The sequence below is a fragment of the Anneissia japonica genome, unplaced genomic scaffold (assembly GCF_011630105.1).
Source record: "Anneissia japonica isolate Jap-2015-1 unplaced genomic scaffold, ASM1163010v1 scaffold287714_len2871179_cov188, whole genome shotgun sequence".
NCBI classification, from domain to species: domain Eukaryota; kingdom Metazoa; phylum Echinodermata; class Crinoidea; order Comatulida; family Comatulidae; genus Anneissia; species Anneissia japonica.
Genome location: NW_022755542.1, coordinates 799,423 through 818,243, shown reverse-complemented (window position 1 = coordinate 818,243; position 18,821 = coordinate 799,423). Strand labels below are relative to the sequence as shown.

The window sequence follows — 18,821 nt, the reverse complement described above, 5'->3', positions numbered from 1 at the left end:
ATCGTCATATCTTTTTATGATGATTGAAAGTATACGTATTAATTGGGGCTTAGGCTAGTCTCGTATTTTGATGTATAATTTGATTTGGACCGACTTTTTTCATTTTTTCCTTCGATATTTTTTGTGTTGTCACTTTATATGCTGTTTTTTGTTTATTATATTTTTAAACTTTGTAAATGCACACGCAATACAGTCATGTGCTGCAATGTATGCATTTTACTGGAAAAATATAATACAGGGAAGGACAAGGAATATTGAATAAATATACCTCAATATAAGTCATGAGTCATCTGAAAAACAACTGTCAACCACTCCTGCCGCATGCCCAGCCCCTATCACCTACCCAACCATTAAACTCTGACCATGGTCTTATTAGTGTGCTCCACCAGCTAAGAAAGTAATTAAATATGCATAATTGTCTTCTGTGATTGGTTGATTGCCAACATTTCAATACAATGCTCTCTTCCAATGTTTGAAGAAAGTTTCGTTTTAAAAAGTTTATAGAATGAAATTTTAGGATAAGCCCCCATCCCTTATATATTGTTGCTGAGCTTTCAATTTGCAAGAAAACGTATCACCCATTTGTCACCATCCGACATCGTCTGCGTGCAGCGTAGATTTGGGATGACATTAGGCCTATTTGTATTATGTTATTTCATGGTCATAAATTTTCTGTCCACCTTCACAAGAAGGTTTCTATAATTCATTCAAGATATCTATGGGGATCAGCTAAAAAAATCCAAGATTAAAGGCCTACTTGTTATCGTGTTGTAAAATGTAATTGCATAGTCTTTTGCTACTACTAGAAGGCCTACAAACACTGTAAACACAAAATACATTGCTTTGAATCTGAAACGTTTAATATAAATTTTCTTTGTTATAGCCATACATAAAATCAGGGAAGAGTGAAATTAACAGTTTTAAATTTAACTGTTCCCTGATAGGATGTACTGAAAAAAAACTGCACAATTTCAGATTAGCTGTGCGGGTTTTATAATTTTTGATGCTGTCTGCCATTATTTACCACCACCTAACAATAATTCACGTGAAAAAGTTATAAAGTTTTTTTGATTGGGAATGAAAAATATATACCATGACACAAATGTCTGGGTTTATATTCTAACACAAACTGTATAAGATCATAGTAAAAAAACATGCAAAAATCAATTCAAAACATTGAATTGATCATTCATTTGATGTACACTGGTTAACAGACGCTGGTGGCGCTCTCCGAAATTATCTAATACAGTACTGTACTAAGAAAACAATATATATATTTAAAATAACATCATTTTATAACATGGGTCACATTGAGTTAATGGCACAGCACCATCGAACATTGCTTGCAATCAATCTGCATCCTTGGTCCTGTTATTAAAGTGAAAACCTGTTACTGAAAGCTACGTATACAAAGTAAGCAAACTTTAGAAGTTATAATAATATAGAAAATTGAATCTAAAAAATATATTTTTTTAGTTCATTCGAGTACTAAATTTTATTTGATATCGACTAAATACGATCATTCATTTGATGTACATCGGTTAACAGACGCTGGTGGCGCTCTCCGAAATTATCTAATACAGTACTAAGAAAACAATATATATATTTAAAATAACATCATTTTATAACATAGGTCACATTGAGTTAATGGCACAGCACCATCGAACATTGCTTGTAGCCAATCTACATCCTTGGTCCTTTTTGAAAGTGACAACCTGTTACTGAATGCTACGTATACAAAGCAAGCAAACTTTAGAAGTTATAATAATATAGAGAATTGAATCTGAAAAATATATTTCTTTAGTTCATTCGAGAACTAAATTTGATTTGATATCGACTAAATAAGAAGTGTTTATTAGCAATGGAGCTTTTGATTGCACAACGGTATGTTTGGAGACGTAATGATGTAACATAAATTCTTCTGCGCATCCGGCAAAATTCTCATTCTACGTGGTTTAGGGCAAAATTATACGACGTCCTCCAAAGAACTCTAGACGGTCACAGATGAGCAAATCGGCGCTAAGGTTACATTCATCATGCGATCAAAAGCCTCAATTTAAAAAAAAAACAACAGTAGATTTACATTGATATCTGGGTAGAGGTTGGTCATTGATAATTTCAAAGTGAATAGTTTTACTTTGGCATTAGATATTTAGCAGCCAATGCAACAATAGGAGCACCTGTTGGTACTCCTGGAAAAGGACCAGATGACCCGGCTATATCCAGGTGAGAGTAGCGAAGAGGAATTTCACCATCGATGCCGTGCTAGAATAAAAAAGAACAAAAATATTACTTAATAAGAATACTGATAATTGTATATTCTCTCAATTGGATTTGTTCTGTATTTTGTACTAAAATAAAGATTAAAATTTTATTTTATTAAAAGGTATTACAGCAATACATTATACAAGTATCTAATATACAATATATTTAAAATCATGAATACTATATTAATTTATATTAATATAATGAAATTATACACAATAAAAAATTATCAATTTGTAATTGTTTTCTCCGCCTTTGGGATGACTAGCCGACTGATGTGCGAGAAAACTTTGAAAGATTACTTTAAGGGACGATACATATTTATTTTTTATATGGGAATAATATTTTTGGCTGTTTTTACGAGACAAATAAATGAAATCAAATCAAATCAAAATACTTTAGAGAAAAATACATTATTTAAAGAGAAGACCAACCTGATCTAGTCCGGAGGCTAGGATGAGGAATGCTCCAGGCCCTTGGTGTCCCCTCGGAGTCTTTGATGACGGCAGATTGTTACACTGAAGGACGTCTTCATATTCGGACTTGCCAGAATGAAAATCATAATCCTACAAATGGAGACAACTTATATGAAATTTGGTAGCGTCAGACTATAGTCACCTAGCTCTTTCCCATATCATGTTCCTTTCCAAGAGCAGAAAGAGCAGGGAAACAAACTGCTCAGTTTGGGAGTGGAAAACGACCCAGATTGGAAAGGTACGAACGAGACACAGCATAATTAATGATTATGACATTAATTAAAAATGACATTAACTAGTAAAGCTATCTGATACTCTTTATACACTGATTGCATTTTGTCTGTTCCTTCTTGTTGCAGATCCATCCTCTGGCCCCAAGCGGCACTACTATGTTGCTCCATATTGTTTTAGCTCATGCAGACAAGCGCCATGACTGTTGTCTGTGTATTATTATTATTACTATTATTATTATTTTTTTTTAATTATTATTATTATTATTATTATTATTATTATTATTATTATTAATATTATCATGAAAATAAATTTTAGTGTATGCAGATTGCTAATTCAGGACCACAGAAAAAACTGGTCCTTAATTTGAGATGGTCTTCAATTGAAGAGGTCTTTAATTAGAGGGAGACCAGTATATATCTCCCTTGAAAAGTTTAATTTAGTGATAAAAATAGAAAAGCTGACCTCTCTGCGAATCGTTGATATTTCAAATGGATCGCCTAATATTTCTCCAGCTGAAAGTCAAAGGAAAATTGATGTTTATTCTTTTCCATATTAACAAATGTAATTTACATCTGCCACTATTACGTTTACGATGTTACTAACTGAGAAGAAGTGTTCCAGCACTATACCAAAGACATACGTGTTAAGGTCATTGTTTGTTGACATATAAACCGTAGATGCTCGATTAAAGCGCCGCTCTCGAATAATCACCGCGGTGATAATCAAGAGTATATATTACCCTGTATGTAATGAAACACTTTGAGAAACAGGGTAACATGGGAACCGGCGTGAAAAGCACCACGACAATAATTTTTATAAGCGCCGTTCTCGAATAAGCACTTGTCTTGGTTAAGCGCTGAACTGAAGCACCCAAAAATGTTATAAGTGCTGCAGCATTTGATCACTTATAAACCTTATTACTTTGTTCTCTGATGGACTAATTTTTACAATGGGACCAGTGAAACAGACGGGAAGTTATTACATAGTTGTTTAGAACAATAATATAAAACGAACCTTCCTGAAGATTCTGAGCACATTGCTTCTTACGAGCAGGACCGTTATCCATAACAATCTAGTGACAGAATAAATTCAGTAAATGATTGAGTACAGTATTTGTATACACAAAACTACTGAAACTGTTGCTCAAAATGAGATTGAATATGCACCAAATATAGGTATAACATATATAACAACTGCAAGTAAATTAAACTTAAATATGATAGACAATAAATGACAACTTTATAGGGAACAAAAGTTTTAAAGAGTTTTAAAGATAGAAATTAAATTAATATAAAATTTCAGTATAATGTACCATCTTTGGATGTTAATATAAATTTGAAAAAAAAAATATTATTAAGTTGTACCGAATATTCTGGTCCCATGGCGAGAACTGCATGCCCTGTCAGGGTGGCAATGGTAAACAGCTGCGGATTGGTCTCTTTGATGGCCTGAGATAAATTAAGATACAACATTTAATACAACTAAACACAAAATGAGAAATACATTTCAAAATCTTCTCTAAACATTGCTCTGGCCATCGCTTTTTCTAAAATCTTGACTGTACGCACCGCGAGCTAGCTTTGCCTGCGTGGGCAGTTGTTCGATGTGGAATGGGGTGACTGCAGGCAAAAAGTGCATTGCCCATGATCAGTACTGTAATTATTAATTTACTAGAAATGTAACAGAAAAGGAATCTGAGCAAAAATTTAAAAAAAATGAGTCAAACTGCGCAGGGACATAAAACATTCAGATGGACATTACAAGACCCATAGATACACCCACAAATGTGCATTAGGCCAAATAAAAAAAAATTCTTGTGTTGGCCATGTCCGACTGACCCAAAATGTGCGAAACTGAGGTTTTTTGTTGGCCTTAGCTACAGAAAGCTGGATCTCAAGGCCTATATAAAAAATATGTGTAACCACCTTCTCTTTCATCTCGCAAAGACAATCGGCCATTGCCATGCGACCTTCAGCATCAGTGTTCCCAATACGTACTCTCTTCTTGGCACGGGAAGTGATAATTTCATCAGCTACATAACATTCTGTAAATAAATATAATGTTTATTATTTAATTTTTTTTATATAGGTATTTCTCATTCAATTATTATGTTCAATTAATTATCTAGAAATATATTTGATTCCAACTCAATCCAAGCTTTAAGTCAAAAAATTCTAGGAGGCATTGCCCTCTGATAGTAGTTAAGTGAACACCCCAAAACTTTCCTTTTTCAACCATTAATGTCTGACCTTGGGTCCTCAATTCATACTTATGCCACCCCAGCAAAAAAATTCTGGATCCGCCACTGGGCTTTTGCATTAATATGAATGCATACCTGATCCAACACTGTTTCGCACCATCGCCATCGTACCCACAATCTTGATACCTTTCGGTTTGATCAAATTCACAATCTGGAAAAATCCAGCAACAGCAGCAGCACCACACTTATCTCTACAATTGATAAAAGATGTAGAAATACTGTTAGCATTTGCATAATTTGAAAACAAAAAAAAATATCTGCTTTAATTTTGTGCTGAACTTATTATAATTATATTCATAATTACCTATGCATTCCAGCCATAACGCCTCCTGCTTTTATGTCTGCTCCACCAGTGTCATAGGTCACACCCTTTCAGTACAAATATTGAACCAAAATTTATTTAAGCCACATTAATTATATAAAAAAACTACTTTGCTAAGAAAATTTCCAGTGGGGGTGCAAGCAAGCCCTTTTGTACGGGCATGCACCCCCACCACCCCCCTCCCCCCTCCTGTAGACACACCACTGCTCCAGTGGCCTTCACTTAGTTACATCATTGGCAGTCATTACCTTACCTTTCCTACCAGCATCAGTGTCTCCTCAATTTCCCCCTGTCCGGCATATTCTAATTTGATGACACAGCCTTTGTGACGAGGAACATGTTTGGCACAGCGATTGACAGCGGAGAACAGTGGGTATTTTTCAAGCAGTATTTTATCATCATCCACAACATTAACCTGTACAAAAGGTAAAATATCACTTGGAATTAAAAAATCTTTAAAAAAAAAATTACATAATATCACCTTGCTTATTTTCTCCTTGAGTAACGGTAAATTCACACCGGTTTATGTAACCACTTTCCATGAATATGTATACAAGCCTTTTTTTATATAATTTCATTATAAAACCCCAGCTTTCATTGAGTTTTTGGCACACGAGACGCAAAAAATCGAAGACACTATAATGAATTAGTGCTTGATCGCGGATAGGAAGATTACATCACGACTGACTTATAATTCATAAAAGCACATACTGTACTGAACACGAATCATACCATTATTGTATACTGTACATATTTGTCTGTACAGTATTATTATTACATCTAGGCCTATGTGAAATTGGTCTCCCCTCGTTTCAAAAATTCTGGATCCCCCTCTGTACATGAGGTTTAAGGCAGATTCACACCGAATCCGAATTTGGTTCGTAGAACGTTTTCAATGCGCGTCTTAGTACGCTCCTCTATTCTTTACCACTGATTCGATATTCTTTTTTCGTTTCGTTAGCCATACGAACCGAATTCGGCTTCGGTATAAATGCAGCTTTAGACACTTTTACCTATGCTTGTCTCTTTCCACCCAGTGAGTTTATTGCTGGGGTGGATCCAGACATTCAAATAATTCAAGGTTCCAGAATAAAAAGGTCACTGCTGAATAGACACTGTAGTTTGACCTTAAAGTTCTGTTTTCTGTTGTGTTATGCACTACAATCTTGAATAATTTTCACTTACCTTAACAGAAGAGGTTTCACCACCAAACAATTCCTGCATATACTCCTTAACCTTTGGGGCTGCCATGCGTTCAGGGTCTGATCCACCAATATCCCGGGCCACCAGACTGAATGAAACGAACATTTAAAATACAATATTTCAAAACATATCTCAGACTTAAGAGTAGGAGCAGGTGGCTAAAGAACATGTTGACCAGTCCCAGTCCTCCATGGGCCAATAACTATTTGGACCACAAAAATCAAAACTTTTAAATTTTGGGACTAACAACGTTTAAACTGCCTCAAAATTAACTTTTAAGGGTACAAAACGTCAGTTTCTCTAGATATTGTACCAGGGTCTTACAGCATGGACCATAAAGCCTTTGCTGGTGGACTCCACTAATCTCCTCTGGAATCTGTCAGCCACACCTTCTTAGCCCCGCCCTTTTTAATGTGGATCCTACAGCCACCACTGCTTAAGAGGACTACCGTGATGTAGATTCTTCCTTACCGCCCACTTTCAAGTGCCTCAGACCAATTCTTGACACGATCTCCTACCGACTCATTTGGACACCAGAAGCCTAGCTGGTCTGCTTTAGTCATACGATCAGTTTTCATATCGCGTATCTCAATGGGCTTTTTAATTGAAGAAAATATAAAGTTAGTAAACAAATCAGAAATATAAAAATAAAGTATTAAAGTCAATGAAAAGAAAAATACCATAAAAGCTTGAATAGAAGCACCATGGGCTTAGTCTCGAAAAGAAGACCATCTCGAAACGAATGGGATTCTAATCAAGATAATATGGGCTCCTTTCGAGATAGTACTTGCATTCAGACTATTTTCTTTGATTATTATGATGGCGTGTCAGCATCAATATTATTTCATGGTATTAAATGATGAAAATTTAATAAAATATTGAACATAATTTTGAATTCTATGGTTGAAATATGTTGTACAGTAGGAAATGAGGAAACTTCACCATTTACCAAATTTTCAATTTTTGAACCAGGTTTTGCCGATCTCTTCTTACTTATCTCTATTAATTACTGCTTCAGGGAATTTTGTAACAAGATTAACAGTGAAACTCAGTAGCTTGGTTCACATCGGTTATTGTCGACATAAGTATATAAACTATTGAACAGCGCTACACTCCTAATTGCGTTCGATGGTCCGATTATGTCGAGATACCTTGCTAGACCAACTACGCTCACGAGAGCGGCGGTTGTGATCCCGGTGTGACCAAGATCACGCATTCGTACAGCCATTTGCTCATGAATGGTAGCTTTTTGTCTGTACATTTTATCTTCCACCTTTTCACATACCTCTGGTTCCTTCCAAATGTCAATAAGTTCGAATTCTTCTTCATAAGTCCAACAATGTCCCTTTTGGCGTACTTTCTCGGTCATAATTGATATAAAGATCTAAGCTAGGCCTACACTGAAAAACCTTCTCTCTCGAACGATCAAAATAAACTAACAAACAAGCAAGCTTGCTAAGGGTCAACCGGCTTCGTTCTGATTGGTGTATTCGTGACCTGAGGCCACCCGTGGTGCGTTATCAACTCGACGATGACTGGATTTACAAGTTAGTCAAGCTAACAGCCATCGTCGAGTTATGAACTTTATCTCGCCGTAATTGACCGTTCACGTCGAAACTATTGTCGACATCAAGTAGATAATCTAGTCGACATAGTTCGATGTGAACGAGGCTATTGGTTGTGAATAGTTCTTAAGAAGACTAGCACAATTAAATCAAAAACCATGTTGTAACTTCTAACATAAGTCATTGATTTTTAAAATTTAAAAGCATATCTATTATGATTTTTATCTGAAATTATTAATAAAATAGGTAATAAAAATGCCAAAATCAGGTTTTAAAAATTTTCCAGCCTGGTTTTTAAATACTATACTGGTAATTTATTGAGAAACAGCAATGCCTGCTGTGATAATGACTCTTTAGTAGAGGTATTCTTCTTTGATGTTTAATTGGATTATTGAGATAAGATTCTGGCAAAACCTGGTTCATCAACCCAGTACCCGAATGCCCTTTTAAAGGGTTTGCTGGTAAATGGGATAGTAACAGCATGATTCGAAAATTTACAGCATTCATTTTGAAAAAAGCCCTCCTCAAAAAGAAGCCCAATCAAGGGTAAAAAAAAAATAAAAAAAACCCAGGGCATCTATTCAAGGTTTCATGGTATTCAAGAAATAAAATCAAACAATTACAGTTTTCATAAATGATAAATTATAATAATCTTCATTTTCAGTATCAAATTTTATAACAAGATACAATATATACCAGGTGACTGAACACAAGCAATGGAATTTATGTTTATGGTATTTATTTGTCTATGTTTACTACCTCAGAGTTCTTGAACATTGTTCAATATTTAATTGCTACTTACAACATACAGAGAGTGGAAAGCCCCAAGTACAGAAACGAGTAGTGCTTCTGAAAAACTGTTGTCTTCAGCTCTGACTAATAGAGGGCGCTTTACACCAGCCTTCAATGCTCTGGGGAAAAAAATCAAACAGAATGGTATAGTATCAAACATCAACTTAAATTATGTATTTTATGGATATTTGTATATAAAATTAGTAAACTGTTAAAAATATTGGTTTCACATATTGCTTTATATGGGTGTCTTATGCTTGAAGTGTTGAAAATTAGTGTAATACAGATATTTATTTAATACTGATTATTTTATTACTTAGTATTTTAACTACAAATGATTTAATTACAGATTATTTAACCTACAGACTATTTAATTACAGATAATTTTAGGTTTTCAGTATTAATTTTTGTTTGTCTTTGTTGTACAATTGAATGTAGTTCTTGCTTGATTCAGGCCCGTAGCCAGGGGGGGTTTTTATGGTTCGGGCGAACCCCCCTTTTCTAGCGAACCCCCCTGTATTCTAGCGAACCCCCTCGAATTTTTGAATGAGTCCCACTCGGAATGAATGTCTGTCTTTAACTTACCCAGCATTAAATCAAAATTTAGCACCTAATTTATTATTAATTGGTCGCCCGTTTTTAAATTGTAGCCTGCGATAACTATATCACTTCCAACAGCAGCATCAACCTAACAGATTTTGTATGAGAACAATTTATATAATTATTATAAATTATTAATGAATAATGATTATCAAATTTTACAGTAAATAAATCACTAAAATAAATGTTACTACAAAACAATAAATTAAAAACAACAAGTATTTAGTATGACACAAATCACTAAATAAATGTTATTTTATTTTATTGCAACAACCAAATCAACTGCTGTTCAACCAATTAATTAGAAATTCGTTGCCTTATAGAATGACTATGCCATAATAAATGTTTACTCACGGTCTTGAGTGTCTGTAGTGGCTCTTTGAGGAACTCAAGTTTCCCGGTGAGTTTGTCCAAGGAATCAGTGACCAGAACAATGCCATCATATGCTGAATCTTGTGGGTCGACTGTAAAGTCCACTGGACACGGTAGTCTGTAAAAAGGGACGAATTTTGCAATTCAATGACATTAAATGCGCCCTAGCCCCTCTATAAAACCGTACTATTTAGCGCCCCTAAGGTTAGTTAAAATGCGTCACCTCGAGGAAAATTAATCGGAATAGAACAAAGCATCAAAGTGTAAGCAAAGAAATAGGCAGCTGGAATTCTCATAGAATAGAAAACTGCATCTATCTGCTGCCGCCTGCGTATGCCCAGGCAGGGAGTTGTTATAGTGTCACTCAGTATTTCAGTATTTATTGGAACTCACTTTTAGATCAGTGGCACACACCTAGCAAGGTAAATGTAAAACAATCTTACAAGAAAAAGATAAAGAGATTTAAAAAAAAAAAACTTAATTAACTTAATTAACAAATTAATATAAATGTAAAATCAAACACACACCTAGCAAGGTGGTGCGTCCATACAATATACATAAAATGAACAAAATGTAAAACAATCTTACAAGAAAAAGATAAAGAGATTTAAAAAAAAAACAACTTAATTAACAAATTAATATAAATGTAAAATTAAACAATAAGCTTAATGATGAAACAAATTGAAACATCGGCTCCTCCCACCAAACTGTAGATTACCCAAAATTAATTACATGTGCAAATCATAACAAAGTTCGCAACAAAAGAAAAAGTCAAAAAAACAAATGGGATCAAAGAATCAAACACAGAATTTAACAAAGTAAAAAAAAAAAAACAAAAACAAAAACAAAAAACAACTTTAGGATAAATATAAAAAAAATAAAGTACTTATCTAAGTTTAAAATGTACTGTAAATTAAAACATAAAACCACAATACCGTAGTAAGCAAATTTTCTACAGTATTTTTACATTTTTAGTAATTATTCTTCAGTTCAAATTTGGGGGGGTTTTCTTGTAAAAGTCTGTTCGGGCTTATACTATTTGTCACTGTAACAACTCCCTGGCCTAGGTTAGGCCTAAAGCTGCTGTGCACTGGCTACCTCTCTAACCGTTGTGGTGGGGTGTAGGCCTAGGTTGTGTGGGTGTTAAATTGATAATAAATTTGAGCAAAAAAATAAAGTATCAGCAAGCGAATGGGTGTCTACCTACCTTGCAGAAGCCATTGCGACTGAATGAACGCCTTCTTGTCTTCTTCTTGTCTTGACGCATCACATGACCCAATAGCATCACCTGATTGACTCGTAGGTTGTGTAAAATACGCAATATTTATAACCAGCACGATTTCACGAACGATTATTGGATTGAACAATATATTTTGGACCCTGGGCACGGGCCTGGGCATCTGCAAAGCCTGGAAAGCAAAGATACTAGAATTACAATATAGAGTTCTCCACACAAAAAAAGTGTTCCACCGAAATGCATGGTGGGAATACGAAAAATGGGACGCCCCCTACAGCTGGATCTAAAAAACTTATGCCAAACTTTCGTTACCAAGTCGTCGCGTATTTTATTATCAATTCTCAACAAAGAACTAGATATAAAAACAAACTGGAATAGACACCCAGACAGTGCCATCGGTGAATACATAACCTCCTTGGTGGCGGTAGAAATCGTTGCTATTATCCAAATAATACACAAAACAATTAAAGCATAATGATGAATCAGTAAAGAATAAAACAACAATACAGCGCAGAATCGCATGGCCGGACGCACTCTTAGTGAAAAAGTTTTCGACCATTAGTGGAAAAGGAAGGGCGCCTTTTGCGTCTGGATATACTTAGCAACAGAAGGGCGCCCTGTACGTTGGGCACGAAGTATAGGAAACTTGCATGGTTAAAAAGAAGGGCGCCGCCTACGTTGGGCACGACTTCCGCCTCATTTTTACAATGTGAGAACTCTATCTTGTATTTCTAGTATCTTTGCTGGAAAGGTAAAGATAGCATGGTAATTTCACTGATTACAAGACAATCGGTTAGGGTCTTATGGAGACTTAAAGTAGGCCTAGGCCTAAATTGTATTTCAAACAGTACTACTAGCCCTAGACAGATACATAACAAAATGAGGCTAATTCAGTTCACTTGGATGGATGAAAACCAGAGATTAGGAATTGATTTGCAGAATGGTGGCGATGTCGTGGACTTGTCGGCGAGTGGGGAGCTGTTGGCTACCGACATGGTCCAGTTTATTAAAGGTGGTCAGCGAAATTTAGACCTGGCTAAAGAGTAAGTTTGCTGCAGACCACCCTAGGCCTAGGCTAGATAAAATCCAAATCCTTATGCCATTGCCATTATGAAGCTAAACTCCATAATCAAATTTTGTAGTAAAAATATTGCCTATTTAAGAATTATAAAAACAAATAGCCTAGGCCTAGGTGTATACATACAAAAATAGTGATAATTAATAATAAAATAGGCCTAGTAGATAAATGAAAAAAATGTTTATAATAATAATAATGAAGACCACAGTTTATAATAATAGTGATGACCACAGTTTATAAAATCTGTGATTCATATTTGTACTTGATTTTTTTAAAACTTTTGTCCCTTTTTGTATTAATTCCTGCATTTTTCTGCAATAATTGTCAATAAAAATCCTTGATTTTTATACTTGAAATTTTTTTCAGGATTTTGGCATCCGGTCAACATGTAGTAAAACGTGATCAAGTTCATCTTCTATCACCAATCACGAATACTGAAAAAGTGCTATGTATTGGTATGAATTACATAGACCACTGTACAGAGCAGAATGTACCAGTTCCGACTGAGCCAATCATTTTCAATAAGTTTTCCAGTTGTATTGTTGGGCCAACGGATAATGTGGTTTATCCAGATTTGACTGAGCAATTAGACTGGGAGGTTGAACTAACAATCGTCATAGGAAAAAGCTGTAAAAATGTCAAGGTAGCCAGAAAAACATCCTAATAGTGATGTTGGAAATGATGATGATTCTTAATTCACAAATGCAATATTCACCATAAAACATTGTAATTTAGTCAATGACATTGACTAGACTATCATCCATGAACTTCAAATGTTGGATCTTTTCTATAAATAAACAAACTTAAAATGGAATCTCAAATGCACTTATTAAGATGGCATGGTGGCGGTGCCGGTGGGGGCGTGCCAGAGCCCCCGTCAGGGTGAGCTCTCCCCCCCCCCCCTGTCGGGGAGAAAAAGCACAATTCATCAGGGAGAAAAAAAAATTATATGTATTTTCTACATATTAGTAGACCCTAAATTCGATTAAATAAGCCTTTGAAACCTCTAAATTGTCAAAATTTTCGGAGGATTTTCCCCTGGACCACTTTCAAAACCTTTTATTCGAAGCTCGACCACGCCCACTTTGGTTTTTTTCTGGGAAATCTGACCCCTTGTCAGGGCATCGCCCCCCCCCCCCCGTTGTGGGTTTGTCTTCCGGGGTCTGCCCAATCACCACCAGAAGGACAATGTCAGTGGAAACATGTCTCCAGGTTAACCTTCGTGCGATTCACACCAAAAATACTTCTGTTCCATACAGCATTTTCTTAATGCATCAATACAGCCATTTCATTCGTAATCATTGGAATGTTTTGTATTAGAGTCCTCTAATTGAAATTAGTTATGTGCTAATAAATATAATATAAAAAAAAACATGTATATGAAGCATTAGATATACACCAATACAATAAAATCCAAAGAGGAGTATTATTGTATTTTTTTTATTTATTATTATTAATTTTTATTTATATTTAGTTTGCTTATATGTTATTAGGTAACCATAAACTCAGTAGTAACAACTAACCTTTTTTTTCTTCAGGAATCCGAGGCTCTGGATTGTGTGTTTGGTTACACTGTAGCGCATGATGTAAGTGCTCGAGACTGGCAGATGAACAAAAATATATATATTTGGCTTTCAAACAAAAAACGTAATTTAATACTGCTAAAAACACAAAAATACTTAACAAGATAATCCAAGATTACAAACGCTCTCCCTCTGTTGCGCGATATTTGTGTACAAAAAAAATGACCTGTCCGCTCATTAGTGACTGTAAAACAGTCAATAATAAATCAGCGAAAACAGAATTTCCAGCGTGTCAACATTATTTGACCTTTTGAAATAAGCAGTTTGGTGCTGTTTTGATGGCCTCTTAGATATTGTAAAAGACTGAATATTCTTTAAACCATGGCATTAATAGGGTCCATGTTTACAGTAAACATATATATTATGATAGTGTACTGTAAATGTCAACTATCTGACCTGGGGTCCTAATTCATGGTTCATATCATTAAACTAGCCAATAATTACAATAGTTTGATCAAGATCTTGCTTCTTACTGTACTTTCAAAGTGTTATATTCTGTAGCACTCTGGATGTGAAAGTGCAGAATTCACTACAAATGTACGACGACCCACCATTATTGGGGAGTTGAACTCGGAAATAATTTCACTCGAACCAAAATTCCTTTGATATTGGCCTTTCATACCCTGTCTATTCTGATTTATTACTGTAATACCTGATATTTTGGCAAGCTCAGATTTCTTTCATTATATTAACAGGCTTAGATCTTTAGACAGGTTTCAAACAAAAGTGCACTGTTTTACCTGCTGTCCTCTGAACTTACACTGTCTTCCGTTGAAAATTTATTTTCTTGTATGCCAGGTTTATGACGCTAAGCCCCGGTGACCTGATTCTGACAGGTACGCCACCTGGCGTTGGTGTATTCAAGAAACCCCAGCCAATATTTCTCAAGGTGAGTCAGATCTTTAGTAAACACTGAAATTGTTTTATGACAAAATATGGAGTTTTTTTTTGTAATTATTAGTACAGTGCATATTCTAGTAGGTGGGAGTCAAGAGTGAATGTACTTTTTTATGAAAATGAAAACATATTATCTCAAGATGACAATAATCATAATTTTATCATGTACTCTTTCTTTTTGGTGGGGGGTGTAGGGTTAGGGTCACAAGTGGAGATGTATATGTTAGTGGTTAAGTTGCTTGCCTTCCAATTGATTTTTTCACACGACTGAAACACATCTCCACTCACTAAGCCTCGTGAAGAGACATTAGCCAGGCACTCACTGCATGATACGATGGTGGTAAGACCATCGGCCGACAAATCCAACTCCGTTTCCTGTGAGCGCTAGATGACTCGACACCCTCTGCTGGTTGTTAGTAGCAGTCTGAAGAGATCATCAAAAAAGGACCCTATGCGCTTGCGTTGTGGTGTTCATCATATAATCACATTGGCCGACAACCGTCGGGCATAGTGAGTCCCCAGCTTTAGTTTGTCATTTCATTTGTTTAAGTGACTCTCAGCTGACCTTTTGGGATACTGTAAGCCTGAAAGGTCACCCTCTATAAACATGGTATTAAAAAAAGAAGAAAAGAGTATGTTTGTAATCTTCTGAAAATTATTTTTAAAAAAATGGATGAACTGCTAGTGTTTTGTAGCTAGTGAATAATTTATCTACATGAAAAATCTGACAAATAAATATTTGCATTTTTAATAACACAACAACTTGTTGGAAAATCAGACAGATAATTGTTTGTTCTTTTTTTGGTGGAAAATATGGACAGAAAGCTGTCAAATTTTTAATGACACATCTGCTTTGAAAATGGACAGATAAGTGGTTGGGATTTTTTTTTTGACTTTTGAAAATATCAAAGGAAGATGGTCTGATTTTTAGTCACATAACTGTTGAAAAATCTGACAGATGAATGGTTGGATTCTGTAATGAATCTATGCCATCTTTGATTTTTTTTGTATTGCCAAGGGACATTATTCAATAAATGACAATTTGGATTGGGTGGGTGGATGAGTGAATATAAATCTTGCAGGGTTTTGCAATTTTATATTGCCATTATTTCATACATTCTTCATCTATTTTCATCTGTTCATAAAAAAGTAAATTAAATTACTTCTCTGTTGATGTATACCAATAAAAAATCTCACAGAAAAAAAAAACAAATTTTTGTATAAGATAAACAAAAGTTTTAGGGCTTAATTCAATTTTGTGTAAAAAAAAAGATTTTTGACTAACATTACTACTAAAGTTATTGCTACTATTAATGTAATTTGTTTTAAAAATTCTTCTGTATTTATTTAAATATTGTAGGAAAAATACCTGACAATTAATTTTTTTCTTTTTTTTATGTTTTTCAGAGAGGTGATGTTGTTGAATGCGAAATTGATGAAATTGGAACTATAACAAACAAAATTGTTTAAGATTGTATTTTTTTATATTAAGCTTTTTTTTTTTTATTAAAAAAGGTTCTAGTATAAGTCCGCAGTTTCCCTAATTATTCAATGATTTCAATCAAGTTTTATTTACTAGTATATATTTAAGTTTTGAAAAAAAAATACAAAATTTAGGTTAAAGGTCAATAGACTACATAATATTTAACATTTGTTATTAATAGTTCATCAGATAAAAACTTCTCTTAATACAAACGACTTGAGTACTTTTCAGTGACATTTAGCATTAAAGAAACCGTCTTAAATTGAGTTCTGTATAATTTCTGCAATAGTGTCAATGGATTATCTTGATCCACAGTAATCGCCTGTATTCAAATAAGTAATCTCTTGGATGACCATCCTAATTCTTGAACACTATAATTAGCGCCCTCATGTGACGTCAACGTCGGTTTGTAAATAATTGATGACAATGTGGCTATCCTGCCTCACAAACAATCACAGTTCAGGAGCTTATGATGTTTATTATTTAGAGGCATAGAAGGATGATGTAATCATTTTTATATATACTGTATTTAATTTTACCATTTTCTAAATATAGCACACATACTTGGGTGTAACAATATGAGTGTGGGTCTGGGGACCTCTCCAGCCCCAAGAATTTTTGGGGGTTTTCAAAAGATGGTAGGCCTAATGATGTATTTTTAAACTTTAATCATTTGTTATCTATTCGTGATTGCAATAAATTTGAGTTGAGTATATAATATCTGCGTGTGTGAAAAAAAAAAACTTACCCCAATTGGGAGTGGCCAATCCCTGATATTTTGGTCTAAAAAACACTCCCAGAACCATTGTCGCTGTCGGTAAATTTCTGGAGCGACCACTGATCCTACCAGAAACCATTTATAGGCATTTTCCTGGGTGAAGAGACAAATTTAATAAAGGTTGTTTTGTTTTAAAGGGTAATGGTCACATGCGATTTGCATGCAAATCTCAAATTCATATTTTTTTTGGTGTGAAACTCCATAAAATTTACAGTACACCAAAAGTGATTTCCTCACCCAATGACAGACAACTAAATAAGACCACTCTTAAATTGATGCGTAATAGATTACAGGGGGACTAAGATCTGTAAATCATTAACAAATTGATTTGTTTGTTTTTTTTTTTATCTTTAAAGTGAACATAATAATGTTTTAATTAATGTTTCAAGATTTGACAGACGGTGTTTCTATTATTGCAGTAGTTGTTATTACGTTTGATATGCATTAAACGTAAAATGACATAACTAAGCATAGAACTCAAAGAGTAAATCTATTTACACATACGGTAGTGTATGAATAATTGCCTTTTTATGATGAACTTTTCTTTCTTTTAGTTTTTGAACCATTAAATGATAGAATAAATAAATATATTCGTCTTTTATTGGATTTTCTGGAGGGTTGACTGCGGGGGTTCGTTTAGCAAAAGTAGTGTCTGTAAGCGCTAACTGTATTAAACAGACGATAGCCACCATATTATGTGAAACAGTATACCTAAACATATTGACTTCAATTGCTACGATACCTCATCGAAAATATTATACAGTAACACCTAAAATTCATTGATTGCATTTAAGCAGTATCATATAAAAATTACACGAATGTAAAGCTTTTTTCATACAAATGAAAAGAGATACGATATTGTAACATGATGCCCCTATATGATTTGGAGTTCTAGATTTTGTTTAAACATGTATGTTTCATGATGATATAATGATTGCTTAAAATATAGATGGCGGGCAGTGCAACTTTATTGCCAACAGCTCGTTGGCCAAAGGTACATGACAGTACACCTGAATCATCCGCATTATCCTTTTGGCATCTTTTAAGGTCATAGGCCTATTGCCAAAGACTCAAGCCACCCGCATTCCGATTTCTTTAAAGACCAGATGTCCAAAGTTTTAGCGAATTTATTGCTCTTTAATTTGTACGTCACAATCACGCCACAAAACCGTATAAACATAAACAAAACCGAAAGCTTTTATCTGTATCGAATTCGATTTTGTGTTAAAATGAAAATAAAAAGACTACATTAAATGAGTCTTAATTTTAAGATTAAGTAAAAGTTTGATTAATATTCTAATTCATTATGGAAGTATTTTATTTGGATCTATACTTGGAAAACGTCATTATAAGTAGAAGAATTTGGTGACGTAATTTACCACTGCTACTCAAAATTAGGTTGTTCTCTGCTCAATAGATCCTTTTATAAATTGAAGTCGATATCTTAACGCGCGTATAATTGTGCAAATTTATTATGATACCTGCTGGGGCTGCAACTCATCACAAACGTGTTTCCGGATACTGTATACTTTAAGTACAGAATTAATGTTTTGAGAGAACCGCTATAGAGTTACTAAATATTAAATTTTGTTTACTTCAACTTTATATACGGGTTTTGCTAGTATTTAGTTCAACTATACACTTGTTTTAGTTAATGGAATAAGCCGAGAAATTAC

At 34.5% G+C, this 18,821-nt stretch overlaps 2 protein-coding genes across 2 annotated transcripts; one reads left to right on the top strand and one right to left on the bottom strand.

Moving 5' to 3' along the window:
* Positions 1–838: 838 nt before the first annotated feature.
* Positions 839–11,440, bottom strand: LOC117123640 (putative aminopeptidase W07G4.4). Its single transcript, XM_033269640.1, has 15 exons — positions 11,297–11,440; positions 10,072–10,207; positions 9,769–9,805; positions 9,128–9,234; positions 7,232–7,356; positions 6,743–6,848; positions 5,811–5,972; positions 5,540–5,604; positions 5,311–5,426; positions 4,901–5,019; positions 4,340–4,423; positions 3,990–4,047; positions 3,438–3,487; positions 2,700–2,831; positions 839–2,265 (listed from the first exon to the last, which is right to left on the bottom strand). Exons 1-15 carry the CDS (start codon positions 11,308–11,310, stop codon positions 2,134–2,136), a joined length of 1,443 nt encoding a protein of 480 aa, XP_033125531.1. The 5' UTR covers positions 11,311–11,440; the 3' UTR covers positions 839–2,133.
* A 5-nt stretch (positions 11,441–11,445) lies between these two features.
* On the top strand, positions 11,446–17,731 carry LOC117123639 (fumarylacetoacetate hydrolase domain-containing protein 2-like). Its single transcript, XM_033269639.1, has 6 exons — positions 11,446–11,498; positions 12,070–12,369; positions 12,771–13,047; positions 13,943–14,051; positions 14,770–14,876; positions 16,292–17,731. The coding sequence occupies exons 2-6, from the start codon at positions 12,089–12,091 to the stop codon at positions 16,352–16,354; spliced, it is 837 nt and encodes a 278-aa protein (XP_033125530.1). The 5' UTR covers positions 11,446–11,498; positions 12,070–12,088; the 3' UTR covers positions 16,355–17,731.
* The last annotated feature ends 1,090 nt before the right edge of the window (positions 17,732–18,821 follow it).

Excerpts from the sequence above, each read along its gene's own strand:
- LOC117123640 (XM_033269640.1), bottom strand. Across the intron at positions 9,806-10,071 it reads CACTACAGACACTCAAGACC|GTTGATGCTGCTGTTGGAAG; the intron begins GTGAGTAAACAT and ends AAAATCTGTTAG. Across the intron at positions 5,973-6,742 it reads GTGAAACCTCTTCTGTTAAG|GTTAATGTTGTGGATGATGA; the intron begins GTAAGTGAAAAT and ends CCTTTTGTACAG.
- LOC117123639 (XM_033269639.1), top strand. The coding sequence starts at position 12,089 with ATGGTAATTTCACTGATTACAAGACAATCGGTTAGGGTCTTATGGAGA. Across the intron at positions 12,370-12,770 it reads AATTTAGACCTGGCTAAAGA|GATTTTGGCATCCGGTCAAC; the intron begins GTAAGTTTGCTG and ends AATTTTTTTCAG. Across the intron at positions 14,877-16,291 it reads CCCAGCCAATATTTCTCAAG|AGAGGTGATGTTGTTGAATG; the intron begins GTGAGTCAGATC and ends TATGTTTTTCAG.